At 35.9% G+C, this 19,489-nt stretch overlaps 4 protein-coding genes across 5 annotated transcripts; 3 read left to right on the top strand and 1 right to left on the bottom strand.

Annotated features, from left to right (window-relative positions):
- Positions 1-747: 747 nt before the first annotated feature.
- LOC100245927 (protein N-terminal asparagine amidohydrolase) lies at positions 748-6,719 on the top strand. 2 transcript variants are annotated; one of them, XM_010661254.3, is made up of 9 exons: positions 748-1,115; positions 1,626-1,811; positions 3,003-3,067; positions 3,165-3,264; positions 3,373-3,411; positions 3,512-3,703; positions 4,485-4,663; positions 4,741-4,860; positions 4,953-6,719. In XM_010661254.3, exons 1-9 carry the CDS (start codon positions 1,056-1,058, stop codon positions 5,104-5,106), a joined length of 1,095 nt encoding a protein of 364 aa, XP_010659556.1. In that variant the 5' UTR covers positions 748-1,055; the 3' UTR covers positions 5,107-6,719. The 2 variants fall into 2 exon arrangements, with proteins under 2 accessions (XP_010659556.1, XP_002268254.2); XM_002268218.5 differs by having other exon boundaries at positions 780-1,115; positions 3,515-3,703.
- On the bottom strand, positions 5,802-11,573 carry LOC100240955 (zinc finger CCCH domain-containing protein 14-like). Its single transcript, XM_002273016.5, has 3 exons — positions 11,294-11,573; positions 8,787-8,847; positions 5,802-6,716 (listed from the first exon to the last, which is right to left on the bottom strand). Exons 1-3 carry the CDS (start codon positions 11,370-11,372, stop codon positions 5,966-5,968), a joined length of 891 nt encoding a protein of 296 aa, XP_002273052.1. The 5' UTR covers positions 11,373-11,573; the 3' UTR covers positions 5,802-5,965.
- A 1,200-nt stretch (positions 11,574-12,773) lies between these two features.
- Positions 12,774-13,745, top strand: LOC100240833 (hypothetical protein). The gene has a single exon (XM_002268251.2). It carries the CDS (start codon positions 12,774-12,776, stop codon positions 13,743-13,745), a length of 972 nt encoding a protein of 323 aa, XP_002268287.2.
- A 2,700-nt stretch (positions 13,746-16,445) lies between these two features.
- On the top strand, positions 16,446-19,484 carry LOC100263099 (uncharacterized). Its single transcript, XM_002268292.4, has 3 exons — positions 16,446-16,978; positions 17,105-17,786; positions 18,403-19,484. Exons 1-3 carry the CDS (start codon positions 16,572-16,574, stop codon positions 19,372-19,374), a joined length of 2,061 nt encoding a protein of 686 aa, XP_002268328.1. The 5' UTR covers positions 16,446-16,571; the 3' UTR covers positions 19,375-19,484.
- Positions 19,485-19,489: the final 5 nt, after the last annotated feature.

Raw genomic sequence — 19,489 nt, 5'->3', positions numbered from 1 at the left:
CCTCATTTTATCTTTTGAATAAAGATTATTTTAAATATTTGAATGGAATATTACTAAAGATATTAATACATTAAAAAGTATTGAGAAAATGGAAATAAAATAAAATCAAAATACTTTAGAACTTATATATTATTCTATTCTAATTCTTTGTATTAAATTTTAAAATTTAATATTGGATTATGCCTGGTTGCAAGAAAATTCCAAAAAAAAAAAAATGCTAAAGAAATTAATTTTCCATTCTTTTGTTTAAAAGAAAAGTTAAATATAATTAATATTAATTAACAATCTATATATTTATAAATTATTTAATTTTTATAAAAAAAATAAGTAAAATTCATTTAAAGAAACATTTATAAAATAATTTTAATTTTTTTTTCTTTTTTCTTTTCTGTTTGGAAGGATTTCAAAATTAATTTTTGAAATTTATCCATTTCTAATTGTTTTTAAAAATAAATTTTATTTGATGACTAAAATTTAAATTCTTTTTTTTTAAATTTACTCTTCATGGTATTTTCAAATATTCTTTCATATTCTAAATTATTTCTCAAAATACTACAAAAGAATTGAAAATACCTTAAATCTGTTTTAATAAAATATTTTTCAGAATAAATTATATTTTTAATAAAAATTCCGTTAAACATGTTTTTAAAATTTTTTAAAATAATTTTCAGATAAAATTTGTGTTTTTCACTAAACATTATTGCCAAAAAAAATGGTAACTGCATAATAACAAAAGAATTATATGTCATAAGCTTAATTTTTTCTAATAAAGATGGGATTTTCAATTTATTTTCTTTGCTAATAGAATGATTAAGATTTGATTTTCCGACTGAGATTTGATGGGATATGTTGGTAATTGGACACCATAGAAAATTTCGACCTATTATTTTTATTATTAATCATAAAGTGATAAATATTATTTGTATCACCAAGAAAAGACTCAAAATTGTATTGGGATTGCTCCTCCCTCTGCTTCAATTGACTTTCTCATAGGTGGTAGTTGACCAGGGAGAGTGTTTTTCTCTCAATTCCCAGATCAAATCCCACAAAGAAAGATGATTTTTGTAGGTGGGTCGGTGGTGGATCCATCTGAGACTCGATCATCTCCGTCTCAGGTACCTTCTCTTTTGTTTTTTGTTTTTTTTGTTTTTTCTCTAAACATGATTTTGTATGAATCATGGTGTCATCTACAAAAACCCCAACTTCATTATTTTGTTCAATTCCAATTCAAGAACCCCGATTGCTTGATGGGTTATTCTGCTGTGAAGGTGTTTGTGAAAATGTCGCTCTGAGCTATGAAAGGAAGGTGTTTAAGTTTGATATCCGATGCTTTCACAACCCTATTGCTTCTATTAGAATTATCTTTTTCCATGTCATGGTTTGATTTGTTACATATGGGTTTTGGCTTATGATTCTATCTGCAAAGGGTAGGGGTGGGCACATATTGAAGGTTATTATGTTGGTTCTGCATGTGGATGTTTTTGCCTATTGATTTCTCTTGCTGGCTTGTGTCTCTAAGGGTTTCTGAGAATCTTGGATCATGGGTTTTCTTCCTGAGTGGAATTTGTATGATCACTTGTGGTGTTGAGTAGCTCACAGACTCGAAAACTTGTGCTTATCAACAGGCAGGTGATCTTCTGATGGCCTTGTGGGAACACCCTGTTCTGGTATCTTCTTCACATTCATTCAAAGCTATCCCAGAGAGGAAGTTTTCAGTTTCCGAGCAGGCTGGTTCAGAGGGATCAAGTCAGAGCAAATGTGTTTACGTGTTCCAGAGAGAGTATGCAACTGTTGACCCTGAGCTCGTGGATGTAAGTTTGTTTTGGTATTTGCTTAGGCAAGTAGTTACAAATATATCCTCAAGAGGGTTTTTCTAATTTCATAGGTGATGGTATTTCCTAAGCCTTCTATGTAAGCTTGTTTGCCTGGCTAAATATGTGGTATCATCCTTATTTTGGATTAGTTCTCGATCTTCCTATCATCATCAGTCCTGGATAGTCCAGCAGACACCAAAATTTTAAAGGGACTTGTACACTGCATGTCATATATGGGCACATTCTCGAGCATAACACTGTTGAGGATCTCATGCACTTGAGGTAGTCCACATCTTTGCAGGATAGCATATTAGCTAGGGATTCTTGTGTTACATATCACTACATGAAACTGCATGACATGAACTGCTGTTGTTATTTAAGCCCGGGTTGTCAGCTGCCTGATGTTTTTATAAAAAGATGGGATGAAATGCATTTCTTGTTGGATGGCTGTCATCATATTTTGTAAAATCTAGGGGTATCCTTTTGATATTCCAGTTTTGTGGATTTGCATACTCTCCTTCCCTCCCCATTTTCTTTTGCATTGTGTCTCTAGAAAATGAAAAAGTGTCTGAAACATTTCCTTTCTTTTAACCTTTAGAAGCAAAAGGAACCAGTTATTGCCCAACAGCAAAGAGATTTTGACTCTGTTTGGAAACTGTTCTTAAAAGCAGTTTTCTAACTTAGAAAACACATTTGGCAAACTTTGATAGAAAACAATTTTTGAAAATTTGTTCTAAAAGTAGCTTGTTTTTTAAAATAAATTTTAGATATTTTCAATTGTTTTTGTCGGTGCTTGAGTAACAATTGAAAATATGGAGAATACTTTTAAAACTTTTGCATTGTATATAAGTATGTTGTATATCTCCATAGAGAATAAGCTGAGAAAGCTGGTTTTCATATTTAAGTTCCCAAACAGAATTTTGTTCCTAAAAACAATTAAGGATTGTTTTTCTCAAAAAAATGTTCCCAAATAGGCCCTTTACTACTGAACCTTCATTATGCAATAGCATCCAGAAAGTATACTCCCAATTCAGTACCCTCACAACAATGTTTTCTCTTTTCTTTGCTATATGTTTGAGACTCTGAATTGACATTCTCAACATTGAATTCACACTGAGAGTTTGTTACTTTATTTCCCAATTCCCTTTCACCTATGAATTCTTTGTTTTTTTTCTTCACCTTGAAAAGTTGGTTGGCACCGATGAAGCAACAACTTGTGTGGGCATTGTGATCCGAAACCGAAAATCTGGAATGTAAGAATCCACTATATCCAGTAGGATTTGTAAGGAACTTCAGAATTTGCGTAATTCTGCATTTCTGATTTTGTTTGTTTGGGACCTTTGATTTCAGGATCTCTGTTGCCCATATGGATTCTCCCACTGTTGTTGATGGAGGCCTCACCCAGATGTTATCACTTGTTCACAATCACGGCTTTGATGCCGAGTTGGATGTACTCTTCTTTTTCTCCTAAAACTTTGTCACTTTAGGGATAATCTTGATTGATCGACTTCTGACACTTCTATGTGGGTTTAAACTTATTCAAAACTATCAAATGCAGGTGCATCTTATTGGTGGTTTCGACGATTCCTCACCTAAAGTCTGGCCCATGATCCTCAACTTTGTGTTTGATTTTCCAGAGCTCTAGTTACCAGCTCAGAGGCAGAATAATAGTTGAATGTATTGAATTTTTGATGCAGCAGGCCAGCCATAAAACTAGATCAAAAAGGCAGGAAAAATGGGATGGTTATTCCCTTCCTTTGTGCATCAAAATTATTGATGCTTTGTGGAGAAGCCGAGAAAATTTTCACATTCAAACTCTGTGTGTTCTTGGGCACAACACCAGAAGGGATTCTGAAGGAAATGGATACCCCATTTTCAATGGGTTCTTGGTCAGTTTCAAACTCAAATGACTTCCTTTTCCTTTTCTGCTATCTGTGTTCAAACCTTTTAAAGATGACTTTGAGATTTTTGTCAAACTTATTGTTTGGATGATATTCCACTGGGATTCATGGAAGGAATCTTGATTGAAACAATGTCTTAGAGGGAGTTCTTCTAATGATTTCCAAGCTGATCAAATTTTAATTTTCATATTCCATGTAAACATTTGAAGTTAAACACATACACATGCATTGATTGTATGCACTATAAATCATATTTGACAAAAGAAAAATATGAAAATAGTTTCCTATTGAGAATAGAAAATAGTTTTTTAACTTAGAAACCGAGGTTAGTAAACTTTTGGCAAAACACAACATTTTTAGAATTTGTTCTAAAACCATGTTATTTTTAGAGCAAATTTAAGGTGTTTCAGTTTTTTTTTTTTCTGGAATCTTCTTAGCAATAATTGAAAATACAAAGAACATCTTCATAAAGAATAAGTAGTGTGTTTTCAAACAGAATTTCATTGCATGAATCTTAAGTTATTGATATGGAATCTGTTATGAGAAATTGCATCTCTTTGGTTGTATCATATGATTTCTTTTATTGAATATGCAGCACACTTTAAAAAAATGAAGTTATTTCCAATGATCCAACACCTTCCAGAATACAAAAACGAAGATTCAACCACAATTTTAATGTGTTGATGTTACCATTGAGAGATGAGATGTTTCATTTCTTGAATCTTTGGAATTCGTTTCTATGTTTGAAGCATTTTAAACTTGTTTTCAGGCAGAAACTTCCACCGGGCGGATCCTCCCAGCAAGCTTTGACAGAACTACCAGATGCCCAGAAGAAATCGTCCGGCGGATTCGAGTGTCTGTCTCCTACGAGGATCCCAGTTGGGATGGCCGGTTACTTGAGACATATGATACTCGGACCGACCAATTCAAAATTGCGCCCTGCACCTGGTAAATGCTGTTGCTTCATACTTTCAGCTTCCATGGGTTGGGCCAACTGAACTGTGGGTTAACTTCTTTTTGTTTAGGACCATGCGCCAGTTACATATTGCTATGACACTACAACATCTTTCTGATTCAGAAATTCTCCAGACATGCTCGACTTCACCTTCTGCAGAGGCCCCGGATTTCTTGGACAATATCAGAAGGTAAATAAAGGTTGAAATAGAACATGGATTTCATAGTCCTCAAGCTACCCCCAGATTACAGTGATTGATGGCAAGCACTTATCATCCTGTAGGTGTTGGGACTACTTGATTCATCGACCAGACTGGAGGGAGACCTTTCCCATGAAGCAGCCTCGCGTATTCAAGAGGACTGCAGGAGGCTGGGCAAGATGCACACAGGGTTCTTCCATAAACCACCCTGCTCGGGTTGATTACTTGGTAAATTAATTTCCATGGCAGGAAGACATTAGGGCTAAGTGCAACTGGTTTCATCGTACACAACAGCTTGAGCAGAGATGGCACTGAGATTTGGTTGTTCACTAATAGGTCTTACTTCTTGGCATCAACTTTGCCAAGGGAAAATTCGACTTGTTGGGTCGTTGTACTCGTTATTCCCACTCCGACTAAGTTAACATATTTAATTGAAAACCTATTTAAAAAAACTGTTTTTGGGGAAATGTTTGGAACGGTTTCAAAAATACGACTAAAATTTTGAATTATTTAAACACATGTCCCAAAGCATGCTGATACAAAAATCAAAACTTTTACTAAATCCTGTGAGTTTCATTCATGGGGTCCTCAACCTCAAACCACCACCTACACCAAAAGAGAAAACAAAGGCACAAAGGCGCATAATGGACATGGCTATAAGGTTATGAGGGTAAGAATAAAACAGAATCCAACCAAGAATGGAGTGGAGAGGTGCTTGGGAATGTGCGGGAGTGAAGCTCCTCTCTGCTCCAAAACGGGAGGGATATGCAACCAATCTGATTGGTCCATTGAAGATCCGTGGCCATCCAAATGCCAAACATCCGAACCACTAGCATACAAAAATCCTCATCATCCCAAGCATGTATGCGTCCAAAATATCATCCATGCCTAAATCTCTTTTATGTGCCCATTGTATGGGGAAGATTAATTAATTTAGCAAATGAATGATTAATTTAGCAAGCATGTTATGTCACAATATCTCACTGGAGGAAAGAGGGGCCGATAGAACAGAAACCAAACTATCATACCATATTGTTGAGAAATACCTCATCTCTTTCTTGAAGGTGATGAAATAGTTTAAAGGAAATGCAAATACCTAAGCCACTGGCTTCCGCAACTCATTAGCTCCATGAGCGAAATGGCATCTGTCTCCAAAGGTGCATGAACCCTTGGCAAAGTTGTCACACATCTTTGTCTTGAAATTGTTTGCTGAAGCGGCTGAACCTGTAGGATTTTTAGCGTGACCTGCGGCAGAGCCAATGTTGAAGATGAGTTCCCGTACCATTGCACTAGCCTGTTTGATCTGATCAAAGGTTCCTTCGAGTTCAATGTTTCGTTGATTTGGGTCTGATTCATGCTCCTTTATGGAAAGCTTGACACCAGTGAGGCGACAAATCTGCTTTGAGTTTACCCCACCTTTTCCAATGATGGCTCCTGCAAGAGATGCATCCACACTGATCTTGGCAGTAGCTGATGCACCAAAGCTGGCTGCAGCAGCCAGGCCTGGTGGCGGTGCCTCAAGCCGTCCAGCTAACCTGCCACCCATTGGTCCCATTGCTCTGGGATCTTCATGGGTTGGGACAATTGGCCTGCCAAGCTCCAATTCACCATGAGCAAAATGGCATTTGTCACCAAACTTACATCCCTCTGGAGTGTTGAATTTGTTGCAGATCCGAGTTTTGACAGTAGGAGGGCCATCAGGAATTGTTGGTGGGGCCATGGGATTTCTCGCAATGGGAGGCATAGCAGGATTTCCACCCAGGTTTGTCATCTGTGTCACTGCACTATAGCCACCAGGAACGTAATGCAGGAAGTGACATCCCTCACCAAACGGGCATCCAGAAGTGCTGCATCCAAAATCACACGAATAAACTACAATAAGTGACACAGAGAAAAGAAAACTGATTATTGTACTGAAAGGGAAGCCTTATCTCACAAATCACAAGGCACAGCAGAATCATTACTTTTAACTAGATCATAAGTCACTTGAAATCATGCTTGTAAAATGCCAGAAATAAATGTCTTAAAGAAAAATTATCACAGCAGCTAACAAAACCCAAATTGTAACAAAAAAGGATGACAATTGAATCGACACAAGACATTGAATAAGTCCATTTGGTTTTACAGCCACAGAAATTGATACTCCAATACAGGAATAGCAAAATATGAAGAAATAAAATGGAGATCACATTGGTTAATCCCTAAAAAGCCCAATTTAGGGGCAAGTGATCAGAAGAACAATTGGTTTAAGCACTAAAAAACAGAATGGCTGTATCAAATCCCAAAAAAGAAAGGGCTCGTTCATTCTCTAGTCTTCAATGGGAAACCCAAACATCCCAAAAGGAAACAAAGTGGTTTGAGAATTTCAAAAATTTTTAGAACAGCAAATTACAATAACATTGGAAGTTGTCAAACTTCGAAAGTTACAAAAAATAGTCCCAAAAAGTAAGAACACAAACAGAAACCAGACAAACACAAAACTTCATGCCTTTCTAGCTTACCCACTCCAATCATTTGATTTATTTCCTCAAATTTCTACAATTGTTTCTTTTTGTCATGCTATAAAGTGAAATCACATGCCTTGAAAGGATGATACTACTCTTATTGCATGGGTACTAGTAAAAAAGAAAAATTGGTGGCAATACAAATATAGTAGTCACTCCTTTTCCATCAATTCAACTATATTTAATAAATTACCCCTGTTATATTATACGGTGTCAATAGAAAAAGTTTAAACCACTTTCTTTTGGAAATATAAAAAATAAATGTCACTGCATAGAAATAACTAAGGGTTAAGATGTAAATGACTTGAGAGTATGAAAGGAGATAATCCCACAAGCCATTGAACTTCAATTCAGGAAGGGCAATGAAGGAAGTGAGGGACACAATATAAATCTGACTCACCATAAGATTCTTGCTATAAAGAGGGAAGGACATAACAAAAGATGTAGGCAAGGCACATATATGCATATCACATGTCAACTCAGATCATTGCTCACTTTCCATTTTTAATGTTTGGACTCCCAAAAAAAGAAATGCCTGGACATATTTTTAAAAAATAAATATATGCTAACCCTAAATGTTAACAGTTCTCACTGTCACTCCATATTCAGAGATACCTTCTACATCAGTATACCCACAGTAAAGTTCAAAGTGACACCCTCAACATAACCCATTTGCCCTGTTTTGTTTTTGTCTTCACAGAATGATTTTTTCATTTTATTTTTTTTTAAAAGGAGTTATCAGGTGATATAATAAAAGGTGATTATTGCAGCTGAACTGATTATTAACCTCCACTCTTTTGTTGCTGCAACACCAATCAGGATTTGATTACATCCATAGTTGATTTAGAATGCTTATATTCCCTTTGAGATGAATTAATTTCATGCAAAAACAGTACATCTGTGCTCTAGCATCAGGACCAAGGATGCTTACAATCAAAATGAATAGGGAACTAAAACCAATTGACTAAAATTCAACAACTAATCAGAAACAATGTAATCTACTTGTATATCAATGCAAGAACAGATGCAATGGTTAGACTTAAAACAATGATGACAGGAGCACATTCTTGATCAACTGCTTATAGATTAAATATTGCATTATGATCAATGATTAGACTTAAAACAATGATGAAAGGAGCACATTCTTGATCAACTGCTTATAGATTAAATATTGCATTACAAATGGGCATATATCACAGTTGTAAAGACATCATCTCTGTTAAAATTTGGATTTACATATTTATAGTTGAAAAAATATAACCTGTATCACAATCTAGATGCCAAAGTCATAACCTGGATCACAACAGTCATGCTTGTGAAACTGCTGTGCAAAATTTTATTAAAAGTTAGAAGCATTTGCAATATAAAATTTAAAATTTAGAGTATTTATCTTGGGTAGGTTAAGATTAGAACCTGAAAAACTTGGTGCATGGCTTCGATTTGCTTCCTATACCAGTTGAAAAGGACTCCGTTTCTGTGGCAAAAAATTAATTACTTTGTTTCAGTTACGATTTCAGTGAGTTTTGGATCTGCGAACTTTTCAAGAAAATCCAGGACTCATATACCATTATTTATTGTAATTAAGTTACCAAAGACTAAGAATTCATTAACTAGAAATTACAAGATCACCAATCCCAAGCAGGCAATGAATCAATAAAGTGCTAAGTTTAGTATTGTACATCACCCTTGTGCAAGTGAAATTTACCTGTGTCATTGCATGCAATTATATGATTATAAAAACAAAAATCAAAGCAAACAGGTATTAAGGTATCCAAATAAGTTGACAAACCTATAACAAAAACTAATGGAACCACCAATATGTCTTAGTGGAGTACGTATACGATGCTTGTCAATTGGAGTCTCATGATAATACCACTAAAAGGCAGGCACCAATTAGCACAGCTTTGAACAGTTCTAAAGCACTTCCAGGCTGCCAAAATGCACAGAATGTGCTTGGATAGAACTTAAAAGCTCCTTTCAGCAAAGATGGGAAAAAGCTTTTGTAGAACAAAAGGTTTCTAAAAATGTGTTGTGTTTTGGATGGCAACCTCGACTCAACATGGCTCTTCTCAAAGAAGCACTTTGCTAGAGGATAGAGCTTCAACAAATGAGCCAAAATATATAAGCAACATACATTACAATTCCCCACACACAAAATGAAGGGAAAAAAAGGGCAAAGAAAACAAACAGATATCAATATTACCAAAAATCGAATGGAATCAAGCAATGAAAAAAAAAAGAGAAAGGAAAGATCTCCTAAACATAAATGTAAGCAATGTAGTCAATAATCACCTAAATGAATTCTCACATCCAAACAATTGTCAAACATAATCACTTTCTTTGGAACCAGTCATTGAGGGAAATGCATCTTAAAAACTAATAGAAAATAAAAGAAATCGGATTTCATTTCCTTTTCCCTTCTGTAAAACTAATTGTACCTTGACACATTTTGATCTTCATATTTTGAAAATTTGAAGGCATTTACGAATTGGGAAAGGGATAGAAAAAAGATTGTACAGGGATGTGAAATAACTATTGGAAACAAAAACACTCTATTTGGAACCAAATAGTTGAGGGAAAGAAATAGATATTTTGTTTAAAGTTGTGAACAAATAAACTGTATATGCTACCATTTCCTTCTTTCATAGTATACTGGACACTATTTTACATATTGTAAAATAGATAGAAAAATACATGCACAAGTATAAAATACACACTGTATGAAATATATAATTGATTTCATAAAAATTTGTAAGGAGGCAACTGAACCAAAAGAAAGAGAAAAAAAAAAAACAGGGTGTCAGATTAATACTCCACAAAGAGAAGATCCATGTTTCATTAGATGCAAAAGAAAAGCAAAGGAAAGTTTCTAGTGTTTTATATCAACTTCAAAGTACATCCAATAGTACAATAACATTGTAAGGGGAAAAAATGAAAATTTTTCTTCCTTGCAGGCTAATTAAACTAGCCAAGCACTTATGATTTTTTAATAGCCAAATATAGCATATAAGGAGCACTAAAAGGGGTAACCCCTAGTGCTTTGGATGTAACATAGATCACCCATATAATGATAAGCAGAAGAATCCAAAACAGAGGATACAACAATCAGAGGCCAAAACAAAGGCCTTAAACCATTCTAAATATAAGCTTCACTCCCAAGAGAACCCCTAGACTATGAAAAAGCAAAAACTTGATAAAATTTACTTTTAACTCCAACAACTTCAACCCGTCAAAGATTCTCCAATTCTGTTCATTTATATTGCATGGCATGCCTTATATGTGTATTGTAAAAATATTCTTGTACCACAGCACATATCAATGCCGCCTAGTATTTATATCATAGAAAATAAGAAAGTCATAAAATTTTAACCGAATTCTTTCAAAGCGCTATCTTAATTGTTTTCCATCCAAATTCATTAATTTTAAATTAATAATGATCAATTACTACCCACCAATCTCCCATGCCGATCTAATGAATAAACAACAACGTAACAGCTAAAGCAGATACAAAATAAAACACTTGAAAAGCATCTGCAATCCAGCAAAGATTCAGCTCCTTCCCACTCAAACAAAAGATTAAACTGCCTTCACTGAAATAACGAAGTACGAATAAAACATATACAAAATCCCACCTCACAAGACATAACGCACAAACTACAACTCTATAGTATGGATAACCAGAGAAATCAATTCTCCGAACTAAACAACAATTAGAGCAGAAATGACTGAGAAACAAAAACAACACCCGATTGGATCTCACGAAAAAAAAAAGGACGCCAAACAAAGCAGATTTCAGTACTCTGCTCCACGTTCCCATCCTCCTCCCAAGATCCAAACAGAAACAAAGGCAACAGTCTCGAATTCAACCACCGGAGCTTCTAGGAAGAGAAGGAAAATAATAACAATAATAATAAACGAACCTTGCTTGGATTTCTTGAAGCCTCCGTTGCCGAAAGCGGCGCCGTCCGGACGACCTCTCCTCTTGCCTCCGACCTCCATTTCAACAAGCTAGAGACTCCAAACCAACAGAAGATTTCTGAATCGAGAGAGTGAGAGAGTAAAAACCCTAGGGTTTGAAGAGACGGAGGCGGTAAGACGGAAAAAAAAAGAGTTCGTGAGAGAAAATAAAAATATATATCATAAAATAAAAAATTATATATACATATATATTTATTAGTTTTTTTATTTATTATTATATAGGATTTGAAAGTTAGGGTTTAAATTTGGTTTGTATTTTGAGTTGGCGCCCGTCCAGTTGTGATGTCACGCATATCTAGTTGGTTCTGCCGTTCTGGGCCTAGTATTTTTGTGGGCTTTGGGCCCACGCTTCATCATTAAGGGGCCTTAATTTGGTTTCTTACACTAATTTTGATTAAAACGTTTAAAATCTTTGGAGCGAATTCGAGAGGATTAAAACATTTTCAATCCCTCGATGCATTTTTTTTTTAAATTAGGTGTTTGACGTAATTCTAAAAATTATTTTTAAATAATTAAAATAAATCTTAAATTTGGTATTGGTAAGTGATTCTTCCAATACTTTTTTATTATATCATGAAAAATATTGTTAAAAAATATATTTTTATTTTTTATATTAAGAGAGAAATTATATTTTCCCCATCCTTTTTCCAAAATCAAAATAGAATTTATAGAAAAAAATTATAAAATAAAAGATAAATTTTATTTTAATATACAATAAAAAGTGTAAAATAAAATAAAATATAATGAATTTGATTAGAAAATATTTATTTTTATAAAAAGAAAAAGAAAAATGGCTTTGAAATAAAATTTGTTAAATTTAAATCTATATCTTATTTTTCTTTAAAATTTTTCATTTATTCGATTTATTGTATTTCATTGTCCATATTCTCTTCAAAATTTCTAACGTCAAACCAAGACTAAGGTGATATTTATTTTTTTTGCTTAATTCTAAATAGAATCTTAATGTTTAATAATATTAAATATTAGATTGTTTGTTTTTATCTTGTTTTATTTCTATTAAGGATTAAAAAAAGTTAATACGTTCTTTTTTTATTTAAAAAAAATTACATATTTTGATTTTTTTACATATTTTGATTTTTTATTTAACGCTGGCAAAAACAAATTACTTTAAAAAAACACAAAAAAAAATAAACACCACCTAAAAATCTATCCAAAAATAATACTAATCTTCTAAATTTTCAGATTTTACAAATATCTTATAAAACGTGGCTTATATATATTAAGATATGTTTTAATTTATTATAATAGATATATATTAAATTTTAAAAAACAATATTTAAAATTATATTATAATAATACCATTGCTCCATCCGCCACCGCGATCATACAAGAATGGCGGTTCTACTGTAACAGTTCCATCTTATTTGAACCTGTAGTGTGTTAGGGTTTTAGAAGAAGAAGATGATGAAAGCTTCAGTTAAGTTTCGAGAAGATGAGAAAAAACCTTTATTCAGAGCCAAAGTTGCTCTCAACATCTTGGGCTTTCCATTTCGGTACGGCGTCGAAGCCGGAGACGCCACAGACCTGCGTTTTAACCTCTCCACCTTCTTTGAATCCGGGCCGTTGATCAAATTCTCTTACCGCCACAATGATTCTCTCACCCCTTTCGCCGTTGCCGTCAAGACCGGAATCGGCCGCTTCGGGTCCCCGATCGGGGCTCCCATAGCCATGGCTGCTGAGTTCAACCTCCTTGGTACTGGAAGTCCCAGTTTCTTCATCCATTTCAGGCCTCAGATCGGTGATTTCTCCATCAAACGATCTATGCAGTCGCAGATCGCTTTGCCGCCTCAGTCTTCGATTTTCACTCCCAAATTCAAGGCGCCTGCTGACGGCGCCGATTTGGAGGTCGATGGATCGGTTGACGATGCAGAACCGCCAGGGGCAACCGGGAAGAGAATCAGTTTTCCCGTTGGAAAAGTGATCGATAGTGTGTTTTCTGGCGTGGAGTTGAGTGCGGGGACTGCTGTACGGTTGATGAACCGTGCCGTGCTGAAACTCAGGTGGAACCTTAAGTTTCCGGCGGAGTTCAAACCTACCTGCGCCGGAGACAACATCACGAATCAGACGGCCGGGATATCTGGCGACAAAGCCCCTTTCCTTGTGCTAAGCAAAATCGGAATCGAACACGTGGCAGCTGATAACAGCCCGCACAGCAGCACTGGCGTGGCAGGGACGTGTTTGTCAATGAAGCGTGAGCTGGACGCTTTACGAGCACAGAACGAGTCATTGAGAAAAGGAATAGCCGAGCTCCGGTCAGAAATCAACGCTGGAAAGTATTCTCCGGTACAGATAATTGGAGGGAAGGCTCCAGGAGACGACGGAGTCACCGGTAAAGAAACTGACGGGAATGCCACGAGCAGCGCCGGTACGTAACATCTTTGGGCCTCATTTCGTGTTTCGGATTTGCCAAAACTGATGGGCCTAGGGCCTCAGGCCCATGTCCAACATCTCATGGTCCGAATTGTGAGAAAAACCGTAAAAACAATGAAATCCGATGGTTGATTTCAGCATAATGCTTCCAAGATAGATGTTAGAAATGGATCCAAAGTACAATACATGTTGAAGTGGCCCAGATTGCATGTATTCAAATTATAGAAGAAAGGGTCTCTAGGGCTAGAGATGTTAGATTGCTTTGTTATTTTAGGTTCACTCTTTATCCAATGTATGGGTTGTAAAACTTTGGAGAAAATGACAAAAATGTAAGAATTAGAAAATAAAGAGCAAAAATAAAAAAAGATAGATGTGAAAAAATGAAGAATAATTCATTTTTATAAGTTTCTTCAACTTCAGAGTTTTTAGTATTTTTTTTTTATTTTTTACTTTTTTTTAATAATAAATCAAATATGAGAAAAAAAATATATTTTTATTTATTTCCTTAATAGTTTCTAAAAATCAAATATATTCTTATCGTATGTTTTGTTCTAGACAAATTTAGAAGAAAAAAAAAGGAATAAAATATGCATGAAAATGGAACAAAGAAAAAATTAAATGAATGTTTTTTTGGTATTTATTTTAGATTCATTTAATTTATTTTTACTCTTTTATATTGATATTAAATAATTTAAAAATGCATAAGTTTATAACCTATTTCAATTTCTTTTTTTTTTTAATTTTTAAATCATGTGAGAAATCATTTCCATCGATAATTACCTTAAAGACTTTCAACTTTCTTTGGGTTGAACAAACGAAAAAGCCTCATTTTTCAATTTGACCAAGTAACAGTCAAAAATATTTAATATAATGTAAAAACTTTATCTTTACTTATACCAAAAAACCTATTTTATATTTAAAAAAATTATAATTCTATTATTATTTAAAATATATATAGAACTTTGGCTTCCATCCAATTAATTTTTAAAGTGTATGAAAGAAAACAAAAGGCTATTTCAAAATAAGGATAAGGGAAAGTGGGGTTGCTTAGGCTTTCCACTCTAACGTTGTTGGGTGTTATAAAAATATTACCTAAAAAAAAATGAAAACTTATATTTAATTTAGTTATAGAAAAAAAATAAAAATGAATGTGTTTGTTGTTTTCGTCGGTGTGCTTAGTTGTATATAATTTATAAGCTGGCATAGTGCTCGGGCTTGACACCTCTTCTGTGTAGCAAATAAAACAAATAATATGGTCAATTCTTGGTGTACTTTTTAGTTATCGGCTCTGTTTTTAAATTTCAAAAAATCCGCTTCATACAAAAAAGTATAATAAATTTAAATTAAAAAAAAAGTAGAATAAAGATAAATTTACTTCCACCCATATCATATGGAACCAACCATATGTCTTTCATGTCATTTATATTAAAAGATCAATTTTACATGCATGTGTCTTTTGAGAGGAAATTCTATGGTCCAATTTGATATCATATCTTCATTCTAATCGTAGATTTTTAAAATTTAATTCCATCTATTGGAGAAAAAAAAAATCATAATGTCAAAGATTTCCTTATTTTCATGTATAATTTTAAAGGGATAATTTAATAATTCAATGTTTTTTACTAAATGTAAAATAATCTTATTATAAACTAAACTAAACATAAGCGATTTGAACCCGAGGATTATACTAAATTTTCAAAGTTAATTTTAACAAGTTTTATTAAAATAAATAAAATCAAAATACAAAATAATGAAATTCTAAATGCGCATAATAATAAATAACAAGTTATAATTAATTTCTAAGAAATAAATATATATATCTGACATGTCACCTTTCATCTTTACAAAGTCTCGCAGGAATCTCTAAGAAATTTGATGGTATTGGAAAAAGTATAAAAAGGAAAAGTTAGGTAACTAAAAGGTTGTGCCGTGTAGGAGGATACACTTGACTTTAGATTGAATGATTGTCTTATCAATTAAAACATCAAACAAAAGAAATCAATTTTAATAATTTAATTATAATTATTTATTTTAAATTCAGAGGGAAGCATAACAATTAAACGATGAGGTATTTTTTATAATATTTTTTAAGATAGTTAATAAATATCAATTTTCAAATAGAATTATAAAAAAAAACCCTCTAAAATACCTTGAATTGATTCTTAAAAAGGTAACTGTTTTTTCAAAAACAAAATTAAAAAAAAAAATTCTTTTATTAATCACATTTTAAGAGGTGAAAAAGTATTTTTAAAAATAAGTGAAATTGTAATAATGAAAAATATTTCTGAAAAATCAATTTTAAGTTGTCATTCAAATTACAGAATATAATTTGGTGTTTACAAAATTAAGATAAAATCCTATAAATAGACATGTGGGATTACCAAAATAAAACAACATTTTGTTTTAACGTAGTAGTAAAATTCATATGATTAATCCTTACCCGGCCCATTACGTGATTTGGTTTCAATGACAAAATCCAATTGGTTCGAGATTCGGGTCGACTCGGCCTATCCAGCCCATTCAAAACCTAACCTTTACCTACCTTACCACGACGACAAAAGATTGAGGGCCTTTTGGTAAATTCAGTGAGCGGCGCTCTATAAAACATTTGAACGAGGGACAACTAAGGGAAATTTCACATTACATCGAGGGCAATTACGTAATTTCAAAAAACTCGCGATCAGGTCCGTATATATACACGGAACACACCAACGCAATGAGAGAAGGTTGGAATTTCCTGCTTGGCTATCCGGAAAATAAAAAGAAAAGAAGGTTAAGATTCTGGGAAAATTAAAACAAAAACCCTAGGTTTTGAAAAGAAATGGAGGGATGAGCAAAAACACACCAATCATCAACGTCAGTAACGACGACAACAACATCATCATCGACATGGCTAGAACAGAGAAAAGAGATAACGATACCTGGACGACTTGGGAGGAGCTGTTGCTAGCATGCGCGGTGAAGCGGCACGGCTTCCAGAACTGGGATTCAGTTGCCATGGAAATACAGACTCGAAGCTCTCTTCCTCACCTTTTGACGACCGCTCAGAACTGTCAGCAGAAATATCACGACCTCAAACGTAGATTCACGGCCACGGCCAAAGACAACGACGCCGAGACCCAAAGCCAAAACCAAGTCCGCGACGAAACCGATACGATTCCATGGTTAGAAGAGTTGAGGAAGCTCCGAGTTGCAGAGCTTAGAAACGAGGTCCATCGTTCTGATGTTTCGATCCTGTAAAGTTCTTTTTCGATTTATTTTTTTATAATAATTTTGGAATGGAATGATTTATCGTGTTCTTTTAGTTATGGTATTAGTCCTTGGATCTGAGAGATTTAGATGGATCTGATTTTTTTCTACAGTTCGTTGCAGTTGAAGGTGAAGAGATTAGAAGAGGAGCGGGAGCAGTCCACGAAGGAGAATGACAACGACGTCGTAAAACCAGATCTGGACGATGAGGTAAAGGAGGAGAGATCTAAAGACGAAGTAAAGGAAGGAGACGAAGTGCCGGAAAAATCCTCTCCCGAAGGAGACGCCGGAAAGTTGATCTCCGGCGAGGAATCCGACCGGGAAAACCGGTCGGTCAACGAGTCGAACTCGACCGGAGTGAAGGGCGAGAATATAGAAACCGCTGTGGAAGAGGCAGCGAGAGAACCGGAACCAACAGAGCCCGGTTCGACAAAACCGGATCCTGTTTCCAGCGATTCGAAACCGGTCGGAGAAGACTCGTACAATGGAAGCTCCGAGCCGAACCGGGCCAAAAAAGCCGATGACTCGTCCGAGTTAAGAGAATCGGCGGCTCACTCAAAGGACGGGACAAAGGAGAGCAGCGACGTGCAAAGCTCAGCCAGCCTTACGAGAAAGAGGAAGCGTCGCCGCAAAAAGGAAATCTCCGGCAGTAGCTCCGGCGATGAGCCGGAGACCGAAGCGGTATCTCCGGCGACCAAGCGGATCTGCGTGAAATCACAGCCATTGGTTAGCTTTTTGGAGATTATCCGGTCGCACAAACACAGCTCCTTGTTCGAGCGCCGGCTCGAAACCCAGGTATTCGCCATTATTTTCTTTTTTCAATAAACTAACTCAAAAAAGAAAAAAAAAAAAAACCAGAATCCTCTAAAACGCGTCACAGCCAAACACCCATCCTAATCATCTTTCACAACCAATCTTCACCGTTCCATTCCCGGGCCCAGTTCGCAAATCTTAATTACCGACTCTGCACATCTAAAAGAGTCTGATCTAAAGAACGGAATGGAGGGTATAGATGCGTGAGTGACGTGTACCCGCCAAATCACATCCAGTATTTATTTATTTATTTTATTTCAAAGGAATAAAATAAAAAATAAAGATAAAAATAAAAATAAAGCATAAGAGAGTAAATCCTTGGTTATATAGGAGCTCCATCAGTCAATGAAAAGCACGTGGCATCCATGCAAAGTGAAATAGAAGAGAAGTCGATTGTAGCCAGCTACGTTGCTCGACCGTCGGATAAGATAAAAAGCAATCCACCACCGTCGGATCATTTTGTGAGGATAAAAAGCTGATGTGGTTGTTGAATTATGTTGTAGATGAAAGTATGCCTTATTCTCTCCAGAATTTCCGGATATTCTTCTAATTTAACTCCAATTTAAAATAATAAGGAGATTTATTACATTTATTACAGGAGACGGAGGTATACAAAAGCATTGTTAGGCAGCACGTGGACCTCGAGTCCATACAGACCAAGCTGGACGATGGCACTTACTCCTCTTCCCCACGAGCGTTTTACAGAGACCTCCTCCTCCTTTTCACTAACGCCATTGTCTTTTTTCCCAAGGCTTCGGCGGAGGCCCTGGCTGCCGGAGAACTGCGGGCAATGGTCTTGAATGAAGTTCGCAAGCAGCAACCCCCGGCGCCCGAACATCTCCTACTGCCCCAACCCAAACCGGAGCTTGAAAGATCGGATTCCTTGCTTGCGAAGCAAAAGTCGTCCGCTCCCATTATTGTCTGCCGCAAACGGAGCTCTATCTCGGCCAAGGCTTCCAGTTTTGGGGTGAAGGCGGGGGAGTCCAGGAGTGAAGAGAAACCAGCTGTGGATATCAAACCGTCGGTGAGGGAAGAGCAGAGTTTGGTGAAAGCCGGCACAAAGGAGAAGTCGACAACTGGTGTGAGAAGCTTGAGGAGAGGCGGGAAGAACCGGTCGGGTAATCTCAATAAGAATCAAAGCACAAGCACCAATCATGGGTCGTCGGATAAAGGAGAGACGCCCAAAGCAGAAAAAAAGAAAGCTGATGCCTCTGCTTCCGCCAAAAAACGGGGTGCGGCGGACTTCTTGAAGAGGATTAAGAAGAACTCGCCCATGGACATGGGGAAGAGTACGGTGAATGACACGAGGAGTGGCAGAGGAGGGGGAGGTGGGGAGGAAAAGAGGAAGCGGAATGAGAAGGGAGATGGGAGGAGAGACAGAGTGTTGAGGCAGAGTGGGGGAGGGAAGCAAGGCAAGGACGAGAGCAGCCCATCAAAACGGAGTGTAGGGCGGCCGCCAAAGAAAGCGGCCGCAGACACAGGGAAGCGAGGGAGGGAGAGTGGCGGCGAGAAGGAAGCGGCGCCGGCAGCATCATCATCAAAGAGGGCAAGGAAGCAGGCCAGGAGGTGATGACTGGATGTAATTTTCATTGTGAATTACATGTAGTGTTCATGTTTGTGGTGATGATCATTTGGTCTCTGTAACAAATTTATTTTAATTTATTTCACCATTTCATAGAATGAAA

Source organism: Vitis vinifera, chromosome 13 (assembly GCF_030704535.1).
Source record: "Vitis vinifera cultivar Pinot Noir 40024 chromosome 13, ASM3070453v1".
Lineage (NCBI taxonomy): Eukaryota > Viridiplantae > Streptophyta > Magnoliopsida > Vitales > Vitaceae > Vitis > Vitis vinifera.
This window is presented reverse-complemented; position numbering and strand designations above follow the sequence as displayed.

Bases quoted from the DNA above. Each gene is read 5' to 3' on its own strand.
- LOC100245927 (XM_010661254.3), top strand. From the start codon at position 1,056: ATGATTTTTGTAGGTGGGTCGGTGGTGGATCCATCTGAGACTCGATCA. The intron at 3,265-3,372 runs GTACTCTTCTTT...TATCAAATGCAG, and splicing joins GCTTTGATGCCGAGTTGGAT to GTGCATCTTATTGGTGGTTT. The intron at 4,861-4,952 runs GTAAATAAAGGT...ATCATCCTGTAG, and splicing joins TTCTTGGACAATATCAGAAG to GTGTTGGGACTACTTGATTC.
- LOC100240955 (XM_002273016.5), bottom strand. From the start codon at position 11,372: ATGGAGGTCGGAGGCAAGAGGAGAGGTCGTCCGGACGGCGCCGCTTTC. The intron at 8,848-11,293 runs GTTCGTTTATTA...TTTTTGCCACAG, and splicing joins CTTCAAGAAATCCAAGCAAG to AAACGGAGTCCTTTTCAACT. The intron at 6,717-8,786 runs GTTCTAATCTTA...TTTTGGATGCAG, and splicing joins CCATGCACCAAGTTTTTCAG to CACTTCTGGATGCCCGTTTG.
- LOC100240833 (XM_002268251.2), top strand. From the start codon at position 12,774: ATGATGAAAGCTTCAGTTAAGTTTCGAGAAGATGAGAAAAAACCTTTA.
- LOC100263099 (XM_002268292.4), top strand. From the start codon at position 16,572: ATGAGCAAAAACACACCAATCATCAACGTCAGTAACGACGACAACAAC. The intron at 16,979-17,104 runs GTAAAGTTCTTT...TTTTTTCTACAG, and splicing joins CGTTCTGATGTTTCGATCCT to TTCGTTGCAGTTGAAGGTGA. The intron at 17,787-18,402 runs GTATTCGCCATT...CATTTATTACAG, and splicing joins AGCGCCGGCTCGAAACCCAG to GAGACGGAGGTATACAAAAG.